Source organism: Squalius cephalus (genome assembly GCF_949319135.1).
Source record: "Squalius cephalus genome assembly, chromosome: 3".
Lineage (NCBI taxonomy): Eukaryota > Metazoa > Chordata > Actinopteri > Cypriniformes > Leuciscidae > Squalius > Squalius cephalus.
In genome coordinates this window covers 57,587,483-57,601,566 of record NC_137124.1, presented here as the reverse complement: position 1 = coordinate 57,601,566, position 14,084 = coordinate 57,587,483, and the positions used below count along the sequence as shown (strand labels likewise).

At 44.4% G+C, this 14,084-nt stretch overlaps 1 protein-coding gene across 1 annotated transcript in view; it reads left to right on the top strand.

Moving 5' to 3' along the window:
- adamts7 (a disintegrin-like and metallopeptidase (reprolysin type) with thrombospondin type 1 motif, 7) overlaps positions 1 to 14,084 on the top strand; it is a 99,458-nt gene that overhangs the window by 12,600 nt on the left and 72,774 nt on the right. Inside the window, exons 5-7 of the mRNA XM_079864946.1 lie at positions 3,991 to 4,074; positions 6,126 to 6,250; positions 6,328 to 6,477. Coding sequence (XP_079721072.1) covers positions 3,991 to 4,074; positions 6,126 to 6,250; positions 6,328 to 6,477 — 359 coding nt within the window. The remainder of the gene's footprint in view (positions 1 to 3,990; positions 4,075 to 6,125; positions 6,251 to 6,327; positions 6,478 to 14,084) is intronic.

Below are 14,084 nucleotides of genomic sequence, written 5' to 3'. Positions count from 1 at the left end.
TCTTCTCCTCAAATAGCAACAATGTCCTTTAGGCAGCAGCACTTTAGTTGCTAGCTGGATCCAAATCAGCTGACCATGTTACAGATCCAGTCTGTTAGGTACATTTTCCAAAATATACCCTGTATGCTTCGTCTGGCTTCTGTTTTTGAGGAGGGAAAAGCCCCTCAGGGGAAAAAAAGTTTTCCATTCCAGACACTTGGTTGGTATTGAAGAACAAGAACCTTCAATAAAGGGGAAACATTCCATTATCCGAGTTGGCAGGGGTTTAGTTCTGGCATTATAAACTCATTGCTGCTGTATTTGAGTTGTTTTTATGTATTGTTGAAGCAGGTGAAGAATGATTCACCTTTTTATGTATTGTTGAAGCAGGTGAAGAATGAAGTAATGATTCAGAACCTAATTTTCAAAGGGAAGAATGCAAATAAAAGATGACTGTACCTTATGAAGTTTCGGTTACACTTTATTTTAAGGTGTCATTGTTACCGTGTAATTATATATTTAAGCACTTAGTAATATTAAGCAACTACATGTACTTACTATAGGGATAGGATTAGGATTTGGTTGAGGGTTAGTTGCATGTAATTCTGCATAATTTACTGTTATTACTTTGGTAAGTACATGTAACATATGTAACAAGGACACTGTAAAAAAAAAAGTGTTACCGAAGTTTCTTAGCGGATCCTTGTGAGTTACTGATTTTGAACAAACCAGCACAGTTTGTGCTTCATATAATTATTTTTAGCAGCATTTGATTTTAGCACGATCTAAGCTAACAATATGACAATGCAAAATATTAATAATGATAATAAGTTTTATTTATATAGCGCCTTTCCAGGGCTCAAGGACGCTTTACAATGAACAAGCAACAATTATGGCAATGGACAATGATAACAAACAAAACAACAGTAGGTAGATGATAGTAAAAGTACAGTAAAGGAGAATTATGTAGATGGGGCAGCATACAGAAGAATACAATCAGACACAACAAAATGATACAACTTAAAGGAGAACGTCGGTCCATTTTAACATTGAGCTCATTTTTTTGTAAATTTGGAGTGCTGTCAATACAGAGAACAACGACAAAAATCGGTGTTGCCTACACCGTGTTATCCTCTTTTTAAAATTTGCACCCTGTTGACTTCGATGGGGCAAGTACTAAACCTGCTTTTAGCCTCTTAACATCCTTGATGTGTCATTACAAGTGCCCAGCCATGTGAGTGATTCCTTCAGAGTGAACACGGTGAATCTGACTGCAGTAGATGTGAAAGATATTAATAAAAGTGATGTTAATTTAACCAGCGCACATACCTGTATTTACTTCCTGTTTTCGGCCGAAGTCCACAGTAAATGATTGTCGAGTTCATGCGCGTGATCATAGGTAACTAAACCTATGCGCGTGAACTCGACAATCATTTACTGTGGACTTCGGCCGAAAACAGGAAGTAAATACAGGTATGTGCGCTGGTTAAATTAACATCACTTTTATTAATATCTTTCACATCTACTGCAGTCAGATTCACCGTGTTCACTCTGAAGGAATCACTCACATGGCTGGGCACTTGTAATGACAAATCAAGGATGTTAAGAGGCTAAAAGCAGGTTTAAAACTTGCCCCATCGAAGTCAACAGGGTGCAAATTTTAAAAAGAGGATAACATGGTGTAGGCAACACTGATTTTTGTCGTTGTTCTCTGTATTGACAGCACTCCAAATTTACAAAAAAATTTACCGGAGTTCTCCTTTAAGAATGGTAACATTCAGAAAACAAGTGAGTTTTGAGCATAGTTTTAAATTCAGAAATAGTATTAATAGAACAGAGTGATCAGGGGAGAGAGTTCCATAGTTTAGGCGCAACAACAATGAATGATCTTCCCCCCATTGAAGCTAAGCTAGAGTCAGAGGATCGTAGAGAGCGTGTCGGGGTGTAGGATACTAACACTTACTATTCTATATCTATTTAAAGGGGTGGTATAATGCTCTTTTCACAAGATGTAAAATAAGTCTCTGATGTCCCCAGAGTGTGTATGTGAAGTTTTAGCTCAAAATACCCCACAGATATTTTTATATAGCATGTTATAGCATTGTCTTTTTGAGGGTGAGCAAAAACGCACCGTTTTTGTGTGCGTCCCTTTAAATGCAAATGAGCTGCTGCTCCCGGCACAGAGGGTGGAGCTACAACAGCTTGTGTCCTTTTACCTCACACAGACATGCACTGAACATTTCAAAAACCTTTAGCCTTTTATGTTCAAACCGAAGTCAGAAAGATGGAGAGACTCAAGAAGAAGTGACAACATGTAGTCAACGTTTCTGAATGGTTTCTGAATGGTTAGTTGGTGAATTTATGTTGCTAATGTGTAGTTATCTTCTAGTCATTGATTAGCATATTCTGTCTTGATAATCTATAAATCATGTTCCGGGGGCGGGGTTTATGTAAATTTTAGGGTTAGTGATGTCACTAACCCGGTAGGAATGTCGTGTAGTCCCGACCAGCCGTTTGTTGTAGTTCTTAAAAGGGAATTTCTTTTAAGAACAGAAGCATTACACACTCAATAAAGTTAGAGAAGTAAAATCATATTCAACCACCCCTTTAAAAAAGGTTCCTTTAATCTCTAACCTAAGTATATCTGCCATTATATTCCATGCAAGCTTGATCGCTGTAACTGTAACATTTGCACCCGAAACCTGTAAAATCTGAAGTTAAGAAGTCTTTCAGGGTGTCGTTCACATGTTTGCTGAAGTTGCTTCACCTCAAAAGGACAGAACAGCATCAAAGGTGCCTCATTGATTCAATGGAACATTTTGTAATGAGCACCACCGAGGCATAGAAAACGCCTCTCACATTTCAGACCGCATTTACCTCAAGGAGAGCTTTGATGCGAGAGCAGAACTTCATCAAAAGAAGCTCTTTTTCTGTGAAACGCCTTCGTTCAGTGTCATTCCTAGAACTTATTTAGGGGTCTTCAGCTCCCCGACTTTCATCTAAACACCTGTAAAGATATGTGACGACCTCTGTCAGCGCCCTTTAAAGTCTGTGATTATGTCACATTTTCTGAAAGCAGCGACTCTGGGATTTCTCTCTCCTTGCCATTCATTAAAAACTGGGAATTATCATTCCCTGTAGTCAGTGGCCAGATCATAGGCACACGGCTGTCACATACTTTCTCTAGCTTTTTTTTCCATTTCTCTAGCTTTTCTGTAGAGTTTTCTAACCAGAATGGATACACTATAAAACAATTCCGTAAAATATACGGTAAAAAAACAGCAGCTGTTGTTGCCAGAAATTTACCGTAAAAAATACGGTAGCAACATTTTAGGTTTTACAAACTTAACTTAAATTTACAGTAAAAAAAACATATTTCATTATCTGATATTATGGTAATTTACCAAACTATTGACATACTAATATATGTTTGGTACCTTTGTAATACACTGACAACCACTAATCACAGTGGTGATAAGAGTCACATGATGCATCAAAGCTTTTCCACAAGATAGTTAATACTATTAAATAGAATCTACACGGTGTCATTCACACAAACACTAAACATCATCATGGTAACACACGTGACATTTTAAAAATGCATTAAACATTAATCTAACGATTAAATATGACATAAAACCCTACTAATTAGAAAAAAACTAAGAAAAACTATGAAGACAATTATTTAAACAAAAATACATCAAATGTGAAGTGTCATGCAGGGAATTTGTGGGAATGTCAATTTAGTTTTTTTACTGTAAATTATACAATGACTTGTTTTTTCTCACTTCCAAAAACTGTAAATTTTACTGTAAAATTACATAAAATGTATGGTTAGATATATCACAGTTATTCACCGTATATAGTACGGAAACATTTGTTAACCAATTAACAGTTTATCACCGTAGCAGTTTTTACAGTCTTTTTACCGTTCGTTTTTTACAATGTCGATCACTGTAGTAGAAGGGTTGCAATGTTGCTTTTCATAAGTGTGAATGCTGTGTTTTATAGGTGGCAGGGTTGTTTCGGGATGCCAGCATCGGAAATGCCATCAACATTGCTGTCGTGCGTCTCATTCTGCTGGAGAAAGACGAGGTAAGTGAGATGACACAGCAGACATGCAAACCCTTGCTCTATAAATACATGCAGTCGTTCTGAATCAACATCAATGCTGTAAAACAGAGCTGGTGCACTAAGGTCTCGCACACACACGTGGTTTTAGGAGTGACGACTGTGTTTAAATGCAGGAGTGAATCCCCTATTCAGGGGTCGGCAACCATCTCTGATTTATGTCGGTTATCACAGTTCCTCACTTTTCCCATTTGTGTCGCCACATGATGTTCTGAAGAGAGAAAAATGCCAAAAAGCATCAGTTAAACTTGGCGGTGGTGCATTTTCCATATCACAAACGCATATCACACGAGATGCTGTATTGGGTTTGACACATACAAAAATAATGAGTTATTTGCTTGCCAAAGCCTATATTTTTACTCGCATTTGCTGCATGGTGAGTTAGAGCTTGGTGATAAACAATAAATAATTGTTTAAAATATCATTATTATTATTATGATAGTGACAGGAGTCACTCCTGTAATGTGTTTATTGACATAGTGATAGTGAAGAGTTTGGATTCAAGGCTACAAACAAGAAACATGAATAAATACTGTTTATTTGGTCATTTGGTTTTAGTTTCTTCTGCCCAACGTAATATTAATATTAATATTAACCCGTGGACCACAGGTCTAACTAAAGTGAAGAAAACAGATTTGCTTGTGATTTAGTTGCTCCACATCTGGAGAACAGAGACATATATGAACAATGAGAACAATGCGTCATTTAACATCTATTTGTTCAGTTTGTTTCTGTACACACTACGTAGACTTTATGTAAATATGGTTGTCACTCCTGTAAATATAGCGTTAGTGTCTCTTCAGGGGAGGATGGTTTCGGGAAACACTGAATCTTTGATCCTTGTTGGTAACAACGAAATTGCAAAAAGTTGGCTAACGATGCTTTTAGGAAATGCGATCCAGATTGATTTTAAATGCCATGTGCTCAAATATGCCTTCTTCAAAGAAGCACATGAGAATCAAGTTATAAATTGTGTTAGGCTGTGAATGCCACAAACATAGAAAGCTTTTCCTTAAAATTAATCTTTTTTGCATTAAAGGGCACCTATTATGCCCCTTTTTACAAGATGTAATATTGGTCTTGGGTGTCCCCAGAATGTATTTGTGAAGTTTCAGCACAAAATACCGCACAGTTAATTTATTATAACCATTTGAAAATGTCATTTTTGGGGTCTGTTTTAAAAAGAGCTGTTTTGGTGTGTACCACCTTAAATGTAAATGAGCTGCATATCCCCGCCCTGCTGGACCCAGATGATGAAGAGACTCCGGCAGAAGAAACACGAATGAGAATGGACCAAGAAGTCTCGGAATGGTTATTTGATACATTTAAGTACTTAATATAGAGTTTTAATCACGTCCCCTTTGTAATTATGGATGTGCAACACACACACACACACACACACACACACACACACACACACACACACATTATGATAAATTTCACGCAATTTTTTGAAACTACACACACACAAATACTGTGATAACGTTTGCTAAGTAGAAACTAAATTATATTTATGCGAGGGGTGCTGTTGCGTCACGTTGACATTACTTGTACAGGTGATTATGTGGCAAATGTGAGAAGATGGCCACAGAGCCAGAAAGCATATGCTGCAGGGAGATAGACGTTTATACTTTCTATGGAGATAGAGCTGTATTAATTTATTTACATTTGTAATTGCTGCAAAAAATAATACGTGACATAAAACTGTCTGACGTTGTTTGTTGAGACATCCTATGGCATCCTTTGACGACAACAATAGCTTTTTCACAGTGAGAGCAATCTTAGAACAGCTCGTTCTGAGACAGTGCTTATGATTTATTGAGATTGTAAAAAAAACACTGGGTGGATTTTTATCATTCTAGGGTGGTTTTGCTCACACACTGCCAACACACATTTTGCATAATAGGTGCCCTTTAAGGTTTCCATTGAACTCAATCCTATTTCATACTTGCATACTGTACATAGATGTAAATACAAATTTCCTTTATGTATTTAATACTATCATTCATTATCAGGAGGATTTGAAAATCACCCATCATGCCGACAACAGCCTGAACAGCTTCTGTAAGTGGCAGAAGGGCATTAACATGAAGGATGACGATCATCCAGTCCATCATGATGTGGCTGTCCTGATCACTAGGTACATCTGGCCGAACTCTAACCAGTTTTACATTGCTTTACATATACAGTATATAATGCATCTTTTCTGTGACGCAGGAAAGACATTTGTGCCGCCATCAATAAGCCGTGTGAGACACTGGGACTGTCTCATGTTGCTGGAATGTGTCAACCTCATCGCAGCTGCAGTATTAATGAAGACACAGGCCTTCCTCTGGCGTTCACTGTCGCACATGAGCTCGGACACAAGTAAGTGCTGGAACACACATTATATGTGACCCTGCTGGATCACAAAACCAGTCACATGTCGCACGCGTATATTTGTGGCAATAGCCAACAATACATTGTATGGGTCAAAATTATCGATTTTACTTTTATACCAAAAATCATCAGGATATTAAGTAAAGATCATGTTCCATGAAGATATTTTGTGAATTTCCTACCGTAAATATATAAAACATTTATTTTTTTGAATGAATGCAGCACAATCGCCAACATAAATGGACGATTTTCTCAATGTTTCGATTTATTTGCACCCTCAGATTCCAGATTTTGAAATAGTCATATCTCGGCCAAATATTGTCCTATCCTAACAAACCATACATCAATAAAATGCTTATTTATTCAGCTTTCAGACGATGTATACATCTTCTAAAATTGACCCATGTGACTGGTTTTGAGGTCCAGGGTCACATATATGCTGTCAATCGATAAAAAAATAAAATAAAATAAAAAAACCCGAATTAATCGCACATTTATCTGTGAGTAATCTTGATTAATTGCACCTAACATTAAAGGGGACATATCATGAAAATCCGTCTTTTTTCCGTGTTTAATTGCTATAATCGGGTCATCTACCAACCCTGAAAACATGAAAAGTGAAAACCCAGTAACTTTGTTTTGGTAAGTCTTTCTCTGCAAGCATGTCAAACTATAAGCCGATCAGATTTTGCTTCCCTTCTGACGTAGGAAGAGGATCTTATTATAATATTTTCACCCCTTAATCTGCACGTTTGCACCCACAGCGCCACCATTTGGTTTTCGCGAGCGACAACAGTTCTAATGAAACGGCAAAATTTCGAGCAAAGCCTGTAACCGGTTCTGTCGTCCAGACGAGCACTGAACACTGAGTCCCAGCCTCATATGAGACAAGAGCAGTGGATTCATTTTATCATTTTTATATTGTAATAATTAATTAATGTAGAAACAACATAAAGACAGTAGCCTGTATTTTAAATATTTGTTTAATGTTTTTTTTTAATGAAAGAAGGCCAGTATGATACTGCTACTGATGCCTGTGTATATAATAGATTTTTTCCCCTCAATTTTAACCATTGATTATAGCCATTGAAAGCTATCAATTTGAACATTTATTAGGCTTTAAAAAATATAACAACTTTTAATTTAAGTGAACTTAAAACAATCTTTACATAAACCCATTATAATAAATGTCACATTTGCCCGCCCTTCAATATATGAGGGCTCATTTTTTTCTATTGGCCCCGTCAGACTGTCAAAATGCACAAGTTGTTGTTGTTGTTGTTGTTGTTTTTGACCCATGTAACCTTGTGAACAGTGCTTTAAGACTTCCAGGTAGGTCTAACAGGTATATATACAGAAATATGCAGAAATTGAATACAGTTATCAAACACCTCACAGTCTTATAAATAAACTGTTTTGTATTTTAATACATGTTAAATTGGAATTTATTATTGTGAATTTTCAGCATCATTACTCCAATCTTCAGTGTCACATAATCCTCCCAAAATCATTCATTAGAATTATGATGATTTGCTTGATTTCTGATTATTATCAACATTGAAAACTTGGTTAACATTTTGTGGAAACTCTTTGATGAATAGAGAGCTCAAAAGAATAGCATTTATTTGAAATTAAAAGTCTTTACTGTCACTTTTGATCAGTTTAATGCATCCTTTCTGAATAAAAGTATAAGTAAAAAACGGTAATGATGTAACAATCAAATCGATACTCGGTTACTCACGTAACCTCGGTTCTCTCTAGAGAGGGAACGAGTATTGCGTAAGGAACTTACGCTACGGGAAAAGTCATCTTTTCTCGAGATACTGAAGCCAAACAATTATCCTTAATTTTTCATAATTTGTCAACGCAGTGCAGCAGAGCTAGAGCGGGCAATACTGCGTGCTCATTGGCTGCCGCGCGGCAACTGCTTAAGCCTACCAGTGAGCCCCGCGTGACGTCACGCCCAATCAGGGTGCGCGCGCCCTCGCGCGTCACAGCCCGCCAGAAGGGGCGGCGTCAGAGAGTATAAAAACAGGGCTCGGAGGCTTAATTCTCTGGTTTCTGTCGAATGAAGCGACATGAGCTCGAGGCGCAAGCACGGCAGGGAACGCAATACTCGTTCCCTCTCTAGAGAGAACCGAGGTTACGTGAGTAACCGAGTATCGTTCTCTTACGAGAGGTTCTCTCGTATTGCGTAAGGAACTTACGCTACGGGAACCCTTTGTCAACGCCGTGCGCGCCATGCATCCACACACAACTCCAGGGGGAGGGGACCCGGGGAGTGAAGAGTGGGGAGAGAGGTGGCCAGCAATGCGGGCCAACACATGTACATAAGCACCCGTAGGGAGAAACAGAGCGGCGCAGCCGGTCTGTATATAAAAGCTTTCCCTGAAAGTGCGGCTCGACCAGAAGAGTCAAATCTAATATCCAGCCTGCGAAGAGCAGGGCATGAACATGATTTTAGACTGCAAGAAGTTTAGCCTGCAGGGCGGGAACTTCCAGGTTATAAAACCTAACAAATGTAGACGGGGAGGCCCAGCCTGCTGCCGTACAAATGTCATAAATGGAAATCCCACTGGACCATGCCCACGATGAGGCAACGCCTCTGGTGGAATGAGCCCGTATGCCCAGAGGGCACTGCAGGTCTTTGGACGCGTATGCTGTCGCAATAGCGTCCACTATCCATCTGGATAGCGTCTGTTTCGAGGCGGCGAGACCCTTGGTGTGCCCACCAAACGAAACAAAGAGCTGCTCTGAGAGCCTGAAGGCTGCAGAGCGCGTAATATAAAGCCTTAACGCCCTGACAGGGCAAAGGAGGTTATTATCGACCTCGCTGGCTGCCGGCGGCAGGGCTGAGAGGGAGATAACCTGTGCTCTGAAAGGAGTACCCAACACTTTAGGGACATAGCCATGTCTAGGTTTGAGAATGACTAACGAGTCGTTAGGTCCAAAATCGAGACACGACGCGCTAACTGATAGCGCATGCAAGTCACCCACACGTTTTACTGAGGCGAGGGCCAGCAGAAAAACGGTTTTGAAAGTGAGGTATTAGAGACCCACAGAGTCTAACGGCTCGAAGGGAAAAGCTTTAAGGGCCTCCAGGACCAAAGACAGATCCCATATCGGAACCGAAGGTGGCCGCGGAGGGTTCAGCCTCCTGGCGCCTCGCAGGAAACGGGTAATGAGTTTGTTTCTTCCTAGTGCGCGGCCGTGCGCCGAGTCGGCGAACGCAGCAATCGCCGCAACATACACCTTGAGCGTGGAGGGGGACCTGCCCGCGTCCAAGAGCTCTTGGAGGAAGTTCAGAACCTGTGGAACCCCACAGGACTGAGAGTTCAAACTCTTCCCTGCACACCATTTGTTAAACACTGACCATTTAGACGCATAGAGCCGCCTCGTCGAGGGGGCTCTGGACTGCGAGGTCGTGTTAACTACCCCTTCTGGCAGATCAGCGAATATTCGTTGATTACCCACGCATGCAGAGACCAGCGCTCTGGATGGGGATGCAGAATTGACCCTCGGGCTTGAGAGAGACGGTCTCTCCTCGCCGGAATCGGCCACGGGGCTGTGTCTGACAGGCTCACCAGCTCCGGGAACCAGGGTTGGTTCTCCCAGTGCGGGGCTATGAGGAGCACTGCGCAGCGCGTTTCCCTGATCTTTGCTAATACCTGAGGCAGCATTGAGATCGGGGGGAAAGCGTACAACGGGACACTGGGCCAAACTTGGGCCAGCGCATCCTTGCTCTTCGAAAAGAACCTTTTGCACTGAGCGTTCTCGCTTGTGGCAAAAAGGTCCAATTTCGCTTCGCCGAAGCGGCGCCACAACGTCTGTACCGTCTGGCTGTGTAACGCCCATTCCCCTGGGGTAACATTGTCCCTGGACAGTTTGTCCGGGTCGTCGTTCAGGTGCCCGGGCACGTGCGCGGCTCTCAGCGAGCGCAGCGAGCCCTGAGCCCAGACCAAAAGGCGTTCTGTTAGAGCGCGCAGGGCTCTGGATCTGAGTCCGCCCTGGCGGTTCACGTAGGACACCACTGACATGTTGTCTGAGCGAACTAGCACGTGGTGTCCCCGCAAGTATGGGAGAAAATGCTTCAAAGCCTTCTCGACCGCTAACATCTCCAGACAGTTTATATGGAGGTTCCGCTCTGGGCCCGACCAGGGGCCGCAGATTGGTCTGCCCCCGTAAAGCGCTCCCCAACCCATGTTGGACGCGTCTGTCGAGACCACTTTGCGGTGTGAGATGACTCCCATTGTCACTCCCTGTCGGTACCATTCGGGCGCTAGCCAGGGCTGCAGGGCTGAGACACAGACCTGAGTCACGCTGACTTGAGCGCTGCCCGAAACCCACGCTCCGCGGGGTATTTTCGATTTCAGCCAGCATTGAAGCGGGCGCATTCGAAGTAAACCCAGCTGTAGGACCGCTGCGGCTGATGCCATATGGCCTAACAGCTTCTGGAAACGTTTCAGAGGGAGGTATCTGCCCTTTTGGAAGGATGCGGCGAGGTGTCGAACACAGCGCGCGCGCTGTTCTGACAGCCTGGCCGTCATCGCCACCGAGTCCAGTTCTATTCCTAGGAAGGAAATTGACTGACTGGGGATAAGTGAGCTCTTGGCCCAGTTCACCGAAAGACCCAGGCTTTCCAGATGACTGAGAAGCGCTATCTTGTGAGAGATGAGTTCCTCTTTTGACTGCGCTAGAATGAGCCAATCGTCCAGATAGTTCAGAATTCGCATGACCTGTTTTCTCAGGGGAGCGAGAGCTGAATCCATGCACTTCGTAAATGTACGGGGTGCTAGGGACAGGCCGAACAGAAGGACGGTATATTGATACACCTGGCCGTCGAAGGCGAATCTCAAGAATGGCCTGTGACGGGGTATAATCTGGATTTGAAAATACGCGTCTTTCAGATCGAGAGATATGAACCAGTCCCTCGGGCGAATTAGCGCGAGGATCTGCCTGGTCGTAAGCATTTTGAACGGCCGTCTCATGAGAGCCCTGTTCAAATGTCTCAGATCTAATATGGGTCTGAGCCCACCGTCCTTCTTGGGCACGAGGAAATAACGGCTGTAAAAGCCCGCCTCGGTCAGAGAAGGAGGAACTCTCTCTATCGCCTTTTTTTCGTAGCAGCTTCGCTATTTCTGCATGAAGCAGATGGGCTGCTTCTGCGTTCACTTTCATTTCGGTCCGGGCTTGAAAGCGCAGAGGCCGACGACTGAACTGTAGCGAATAGCCCTGTATTACCGTGTCCAGCACCCATGTCGACACACCCGGAATAGCTTTCCATGCATTCGCACTCATAGCTAGGGGTCGAATGGCCTCTGAGTCCTGCCCGCTGCATAGCGCGGGACGAGGGACCAGCAGTGGCGGGCGCGCGGTGCGCGCTGAGACAGTGCTGCGAGACGGGGACTCGCTGATAGCAGTGACCGGCCGGATTGCGCTGAGAGAGCGCGCGTGAGTGTTTATAGCAGAGTGTGAATGCAGGGGAGCGGGCACAGGACTCTTTATTAAAACACGGCCGGTGGCAGTGGCGATATCTGAACCCTGAACGTGTGAGACAGAGCGAACAGCGTGTGGTTGTGAGCACTCGTGAGCGGGCACCTTTCCTACACTTAACACTCGAGCGGCAAGTGCGCGCTTTATGTGAGTGTGCTCTGTGGGGTACACAGGGGGAATTGTGCTTGTGTGTAGAAATGAACACTGGGTCGTGGGCATATTTACTACACTCAAACACCGTCGGCGTGAGCCGAATAACCAGAATTAACACTCTTTGCCAGATTTTCTGGGCCGCTGTACGAACAGCGTTTGTGTGCAGGCGAGCGAGTTGTATAACTGACTCATTGGCTGCAATACACACACTTTCTGCGTGTGAGAAGCTGGCCGCGAGCTTGGATCAGCGAACAGCATAAAATTTTTTGCTGCCAGAGCCGGGATCGAACACGGGTCTCTGGTGTGAAAGCCTGTTATTCTGCCACTGAGCCACAGGGGAAGAGTGCATAGGCTATCAGTTCGCTCGAGCATAAGAGAGTGCGGGTCATGTTTTTCGTCGGCGATAGCGTGCAGACGTGCGTGTATTATAACAGGCTCGTTGCTGCAACATTAACATTTTCAGCCGCCTAAACTCAGAGGGGGCTGAGAAACGTATGGGAATTGGAGAATGGCCCGGCCTCAGCGGGGCTACAAACATCTCCCTCCTCATTCCGCCGGTGAGTGAGGCACGCGGGGTGCTGAGCATTACTCGTGACCGTCCGCTCTGACATCCCTGAGAACGGCGCAGTTTGCGCGGGAAGCGGGGCGAGTAGCCGGAGCGTCGTCATGTTTTGCAGGCGAGCGTGTAAGGTAACAGGCTCGTTTACTGCAATATTAATATTTCCAGCCGCCTGAACTTAGAGGGGACTGAGAAATATGTGAGAAAGGCGGAAGCCAAGCCTCGGTGGGACTCGAACGCTCTCTTTCCTCCTATCACCGGCGAGTGACGGACGCGGGGACAGTAGCTTTCTTGTAACGTAAAGAAAACTAACCCCGCGACTGTCAGCTTCTGCAATCCCTTGTGAGCAGCGCAGTCCGCGCGGCTCGAACAGAGGGAGAGAGTGCGGGGAGAGCGAGTAGCCAGAGAGCGTTATCATGTTTGCAGGCGTGCGTGTACTGTAACAGGCTCGTTTACTGCAATATTAATATTTCCAGCCGCCTGAACTTAGAGGGGACTGAGAAATATGTGAGAAAGGCGGAAGCCAAGCCTCGGTGAGACTCGAACACTCTCTTTTCTCCTATCACCGGCGAGTGACGGACGCGGGGACAGTAGCTTTCTTGTAACGTAAAGAAAACTAACCCCGCGACTGTCAGCTTCTGCAATCCCTTGTGAGCGGCGCAGTCCGCGCGGCTCGAACAGAGGGAGAGAGTGCGGGGAGGGCGAGTAGCCAGAGAGCGTTATCCTGTTTGCAGGCGTGCGTGTGCTGTGACAGGCTCGTTTACTGCAGTATAGATATTCCCAGTAGCCTGAACTAGGAGGGGACTGAGAAATATGTTAGAGATGGAGGTTAGACCGGCCTTGGCGGGTCTAGAACACTCTTTTCTCCTTTCGCCGGGAGACGGCGGGCGGGGGGGAGGGGGGGTAGCTTTCTTGTAACGTAAAGAAAGCTAGCCCCGTGACCGTACGCGTCTGCGATCCCTTGTGAGCAGCACGTTTTGCGCGGCTCGAACAGAGGGAGAGAGCGAGCCCCGTAATCATCCGCATCTCTAACACACCTTGTGAGAGGCGCAGTTGCGCGGCTCGACAGAGGGAGAGAGAGAGCGGGGAGATACATCAGTAAAACACATAATGAGAAAGGATATATCGCCGGATAGCTGAGCTGGCACGGCAGGCTGAAGGCGGCGAAGATTCGTCCGGCTTCCTCAGGCTGTCCTAGGCTGGCTCGTTGCTGGTTTCGACGGCGACGGCTTCTCTCAGAGAGCAGCGATGCGAAGAGCTTCGCTGAAGAGACAGAAATCAGAGAATTAAGCCTACGAGCCCTGTTTTTATACGCTCTGACGCCGCCCCTTCTGGCGGGCTGTGACGCGCGAGGGCGCGCGCACCCTGATTGGGCGTGACGTCACGCGGG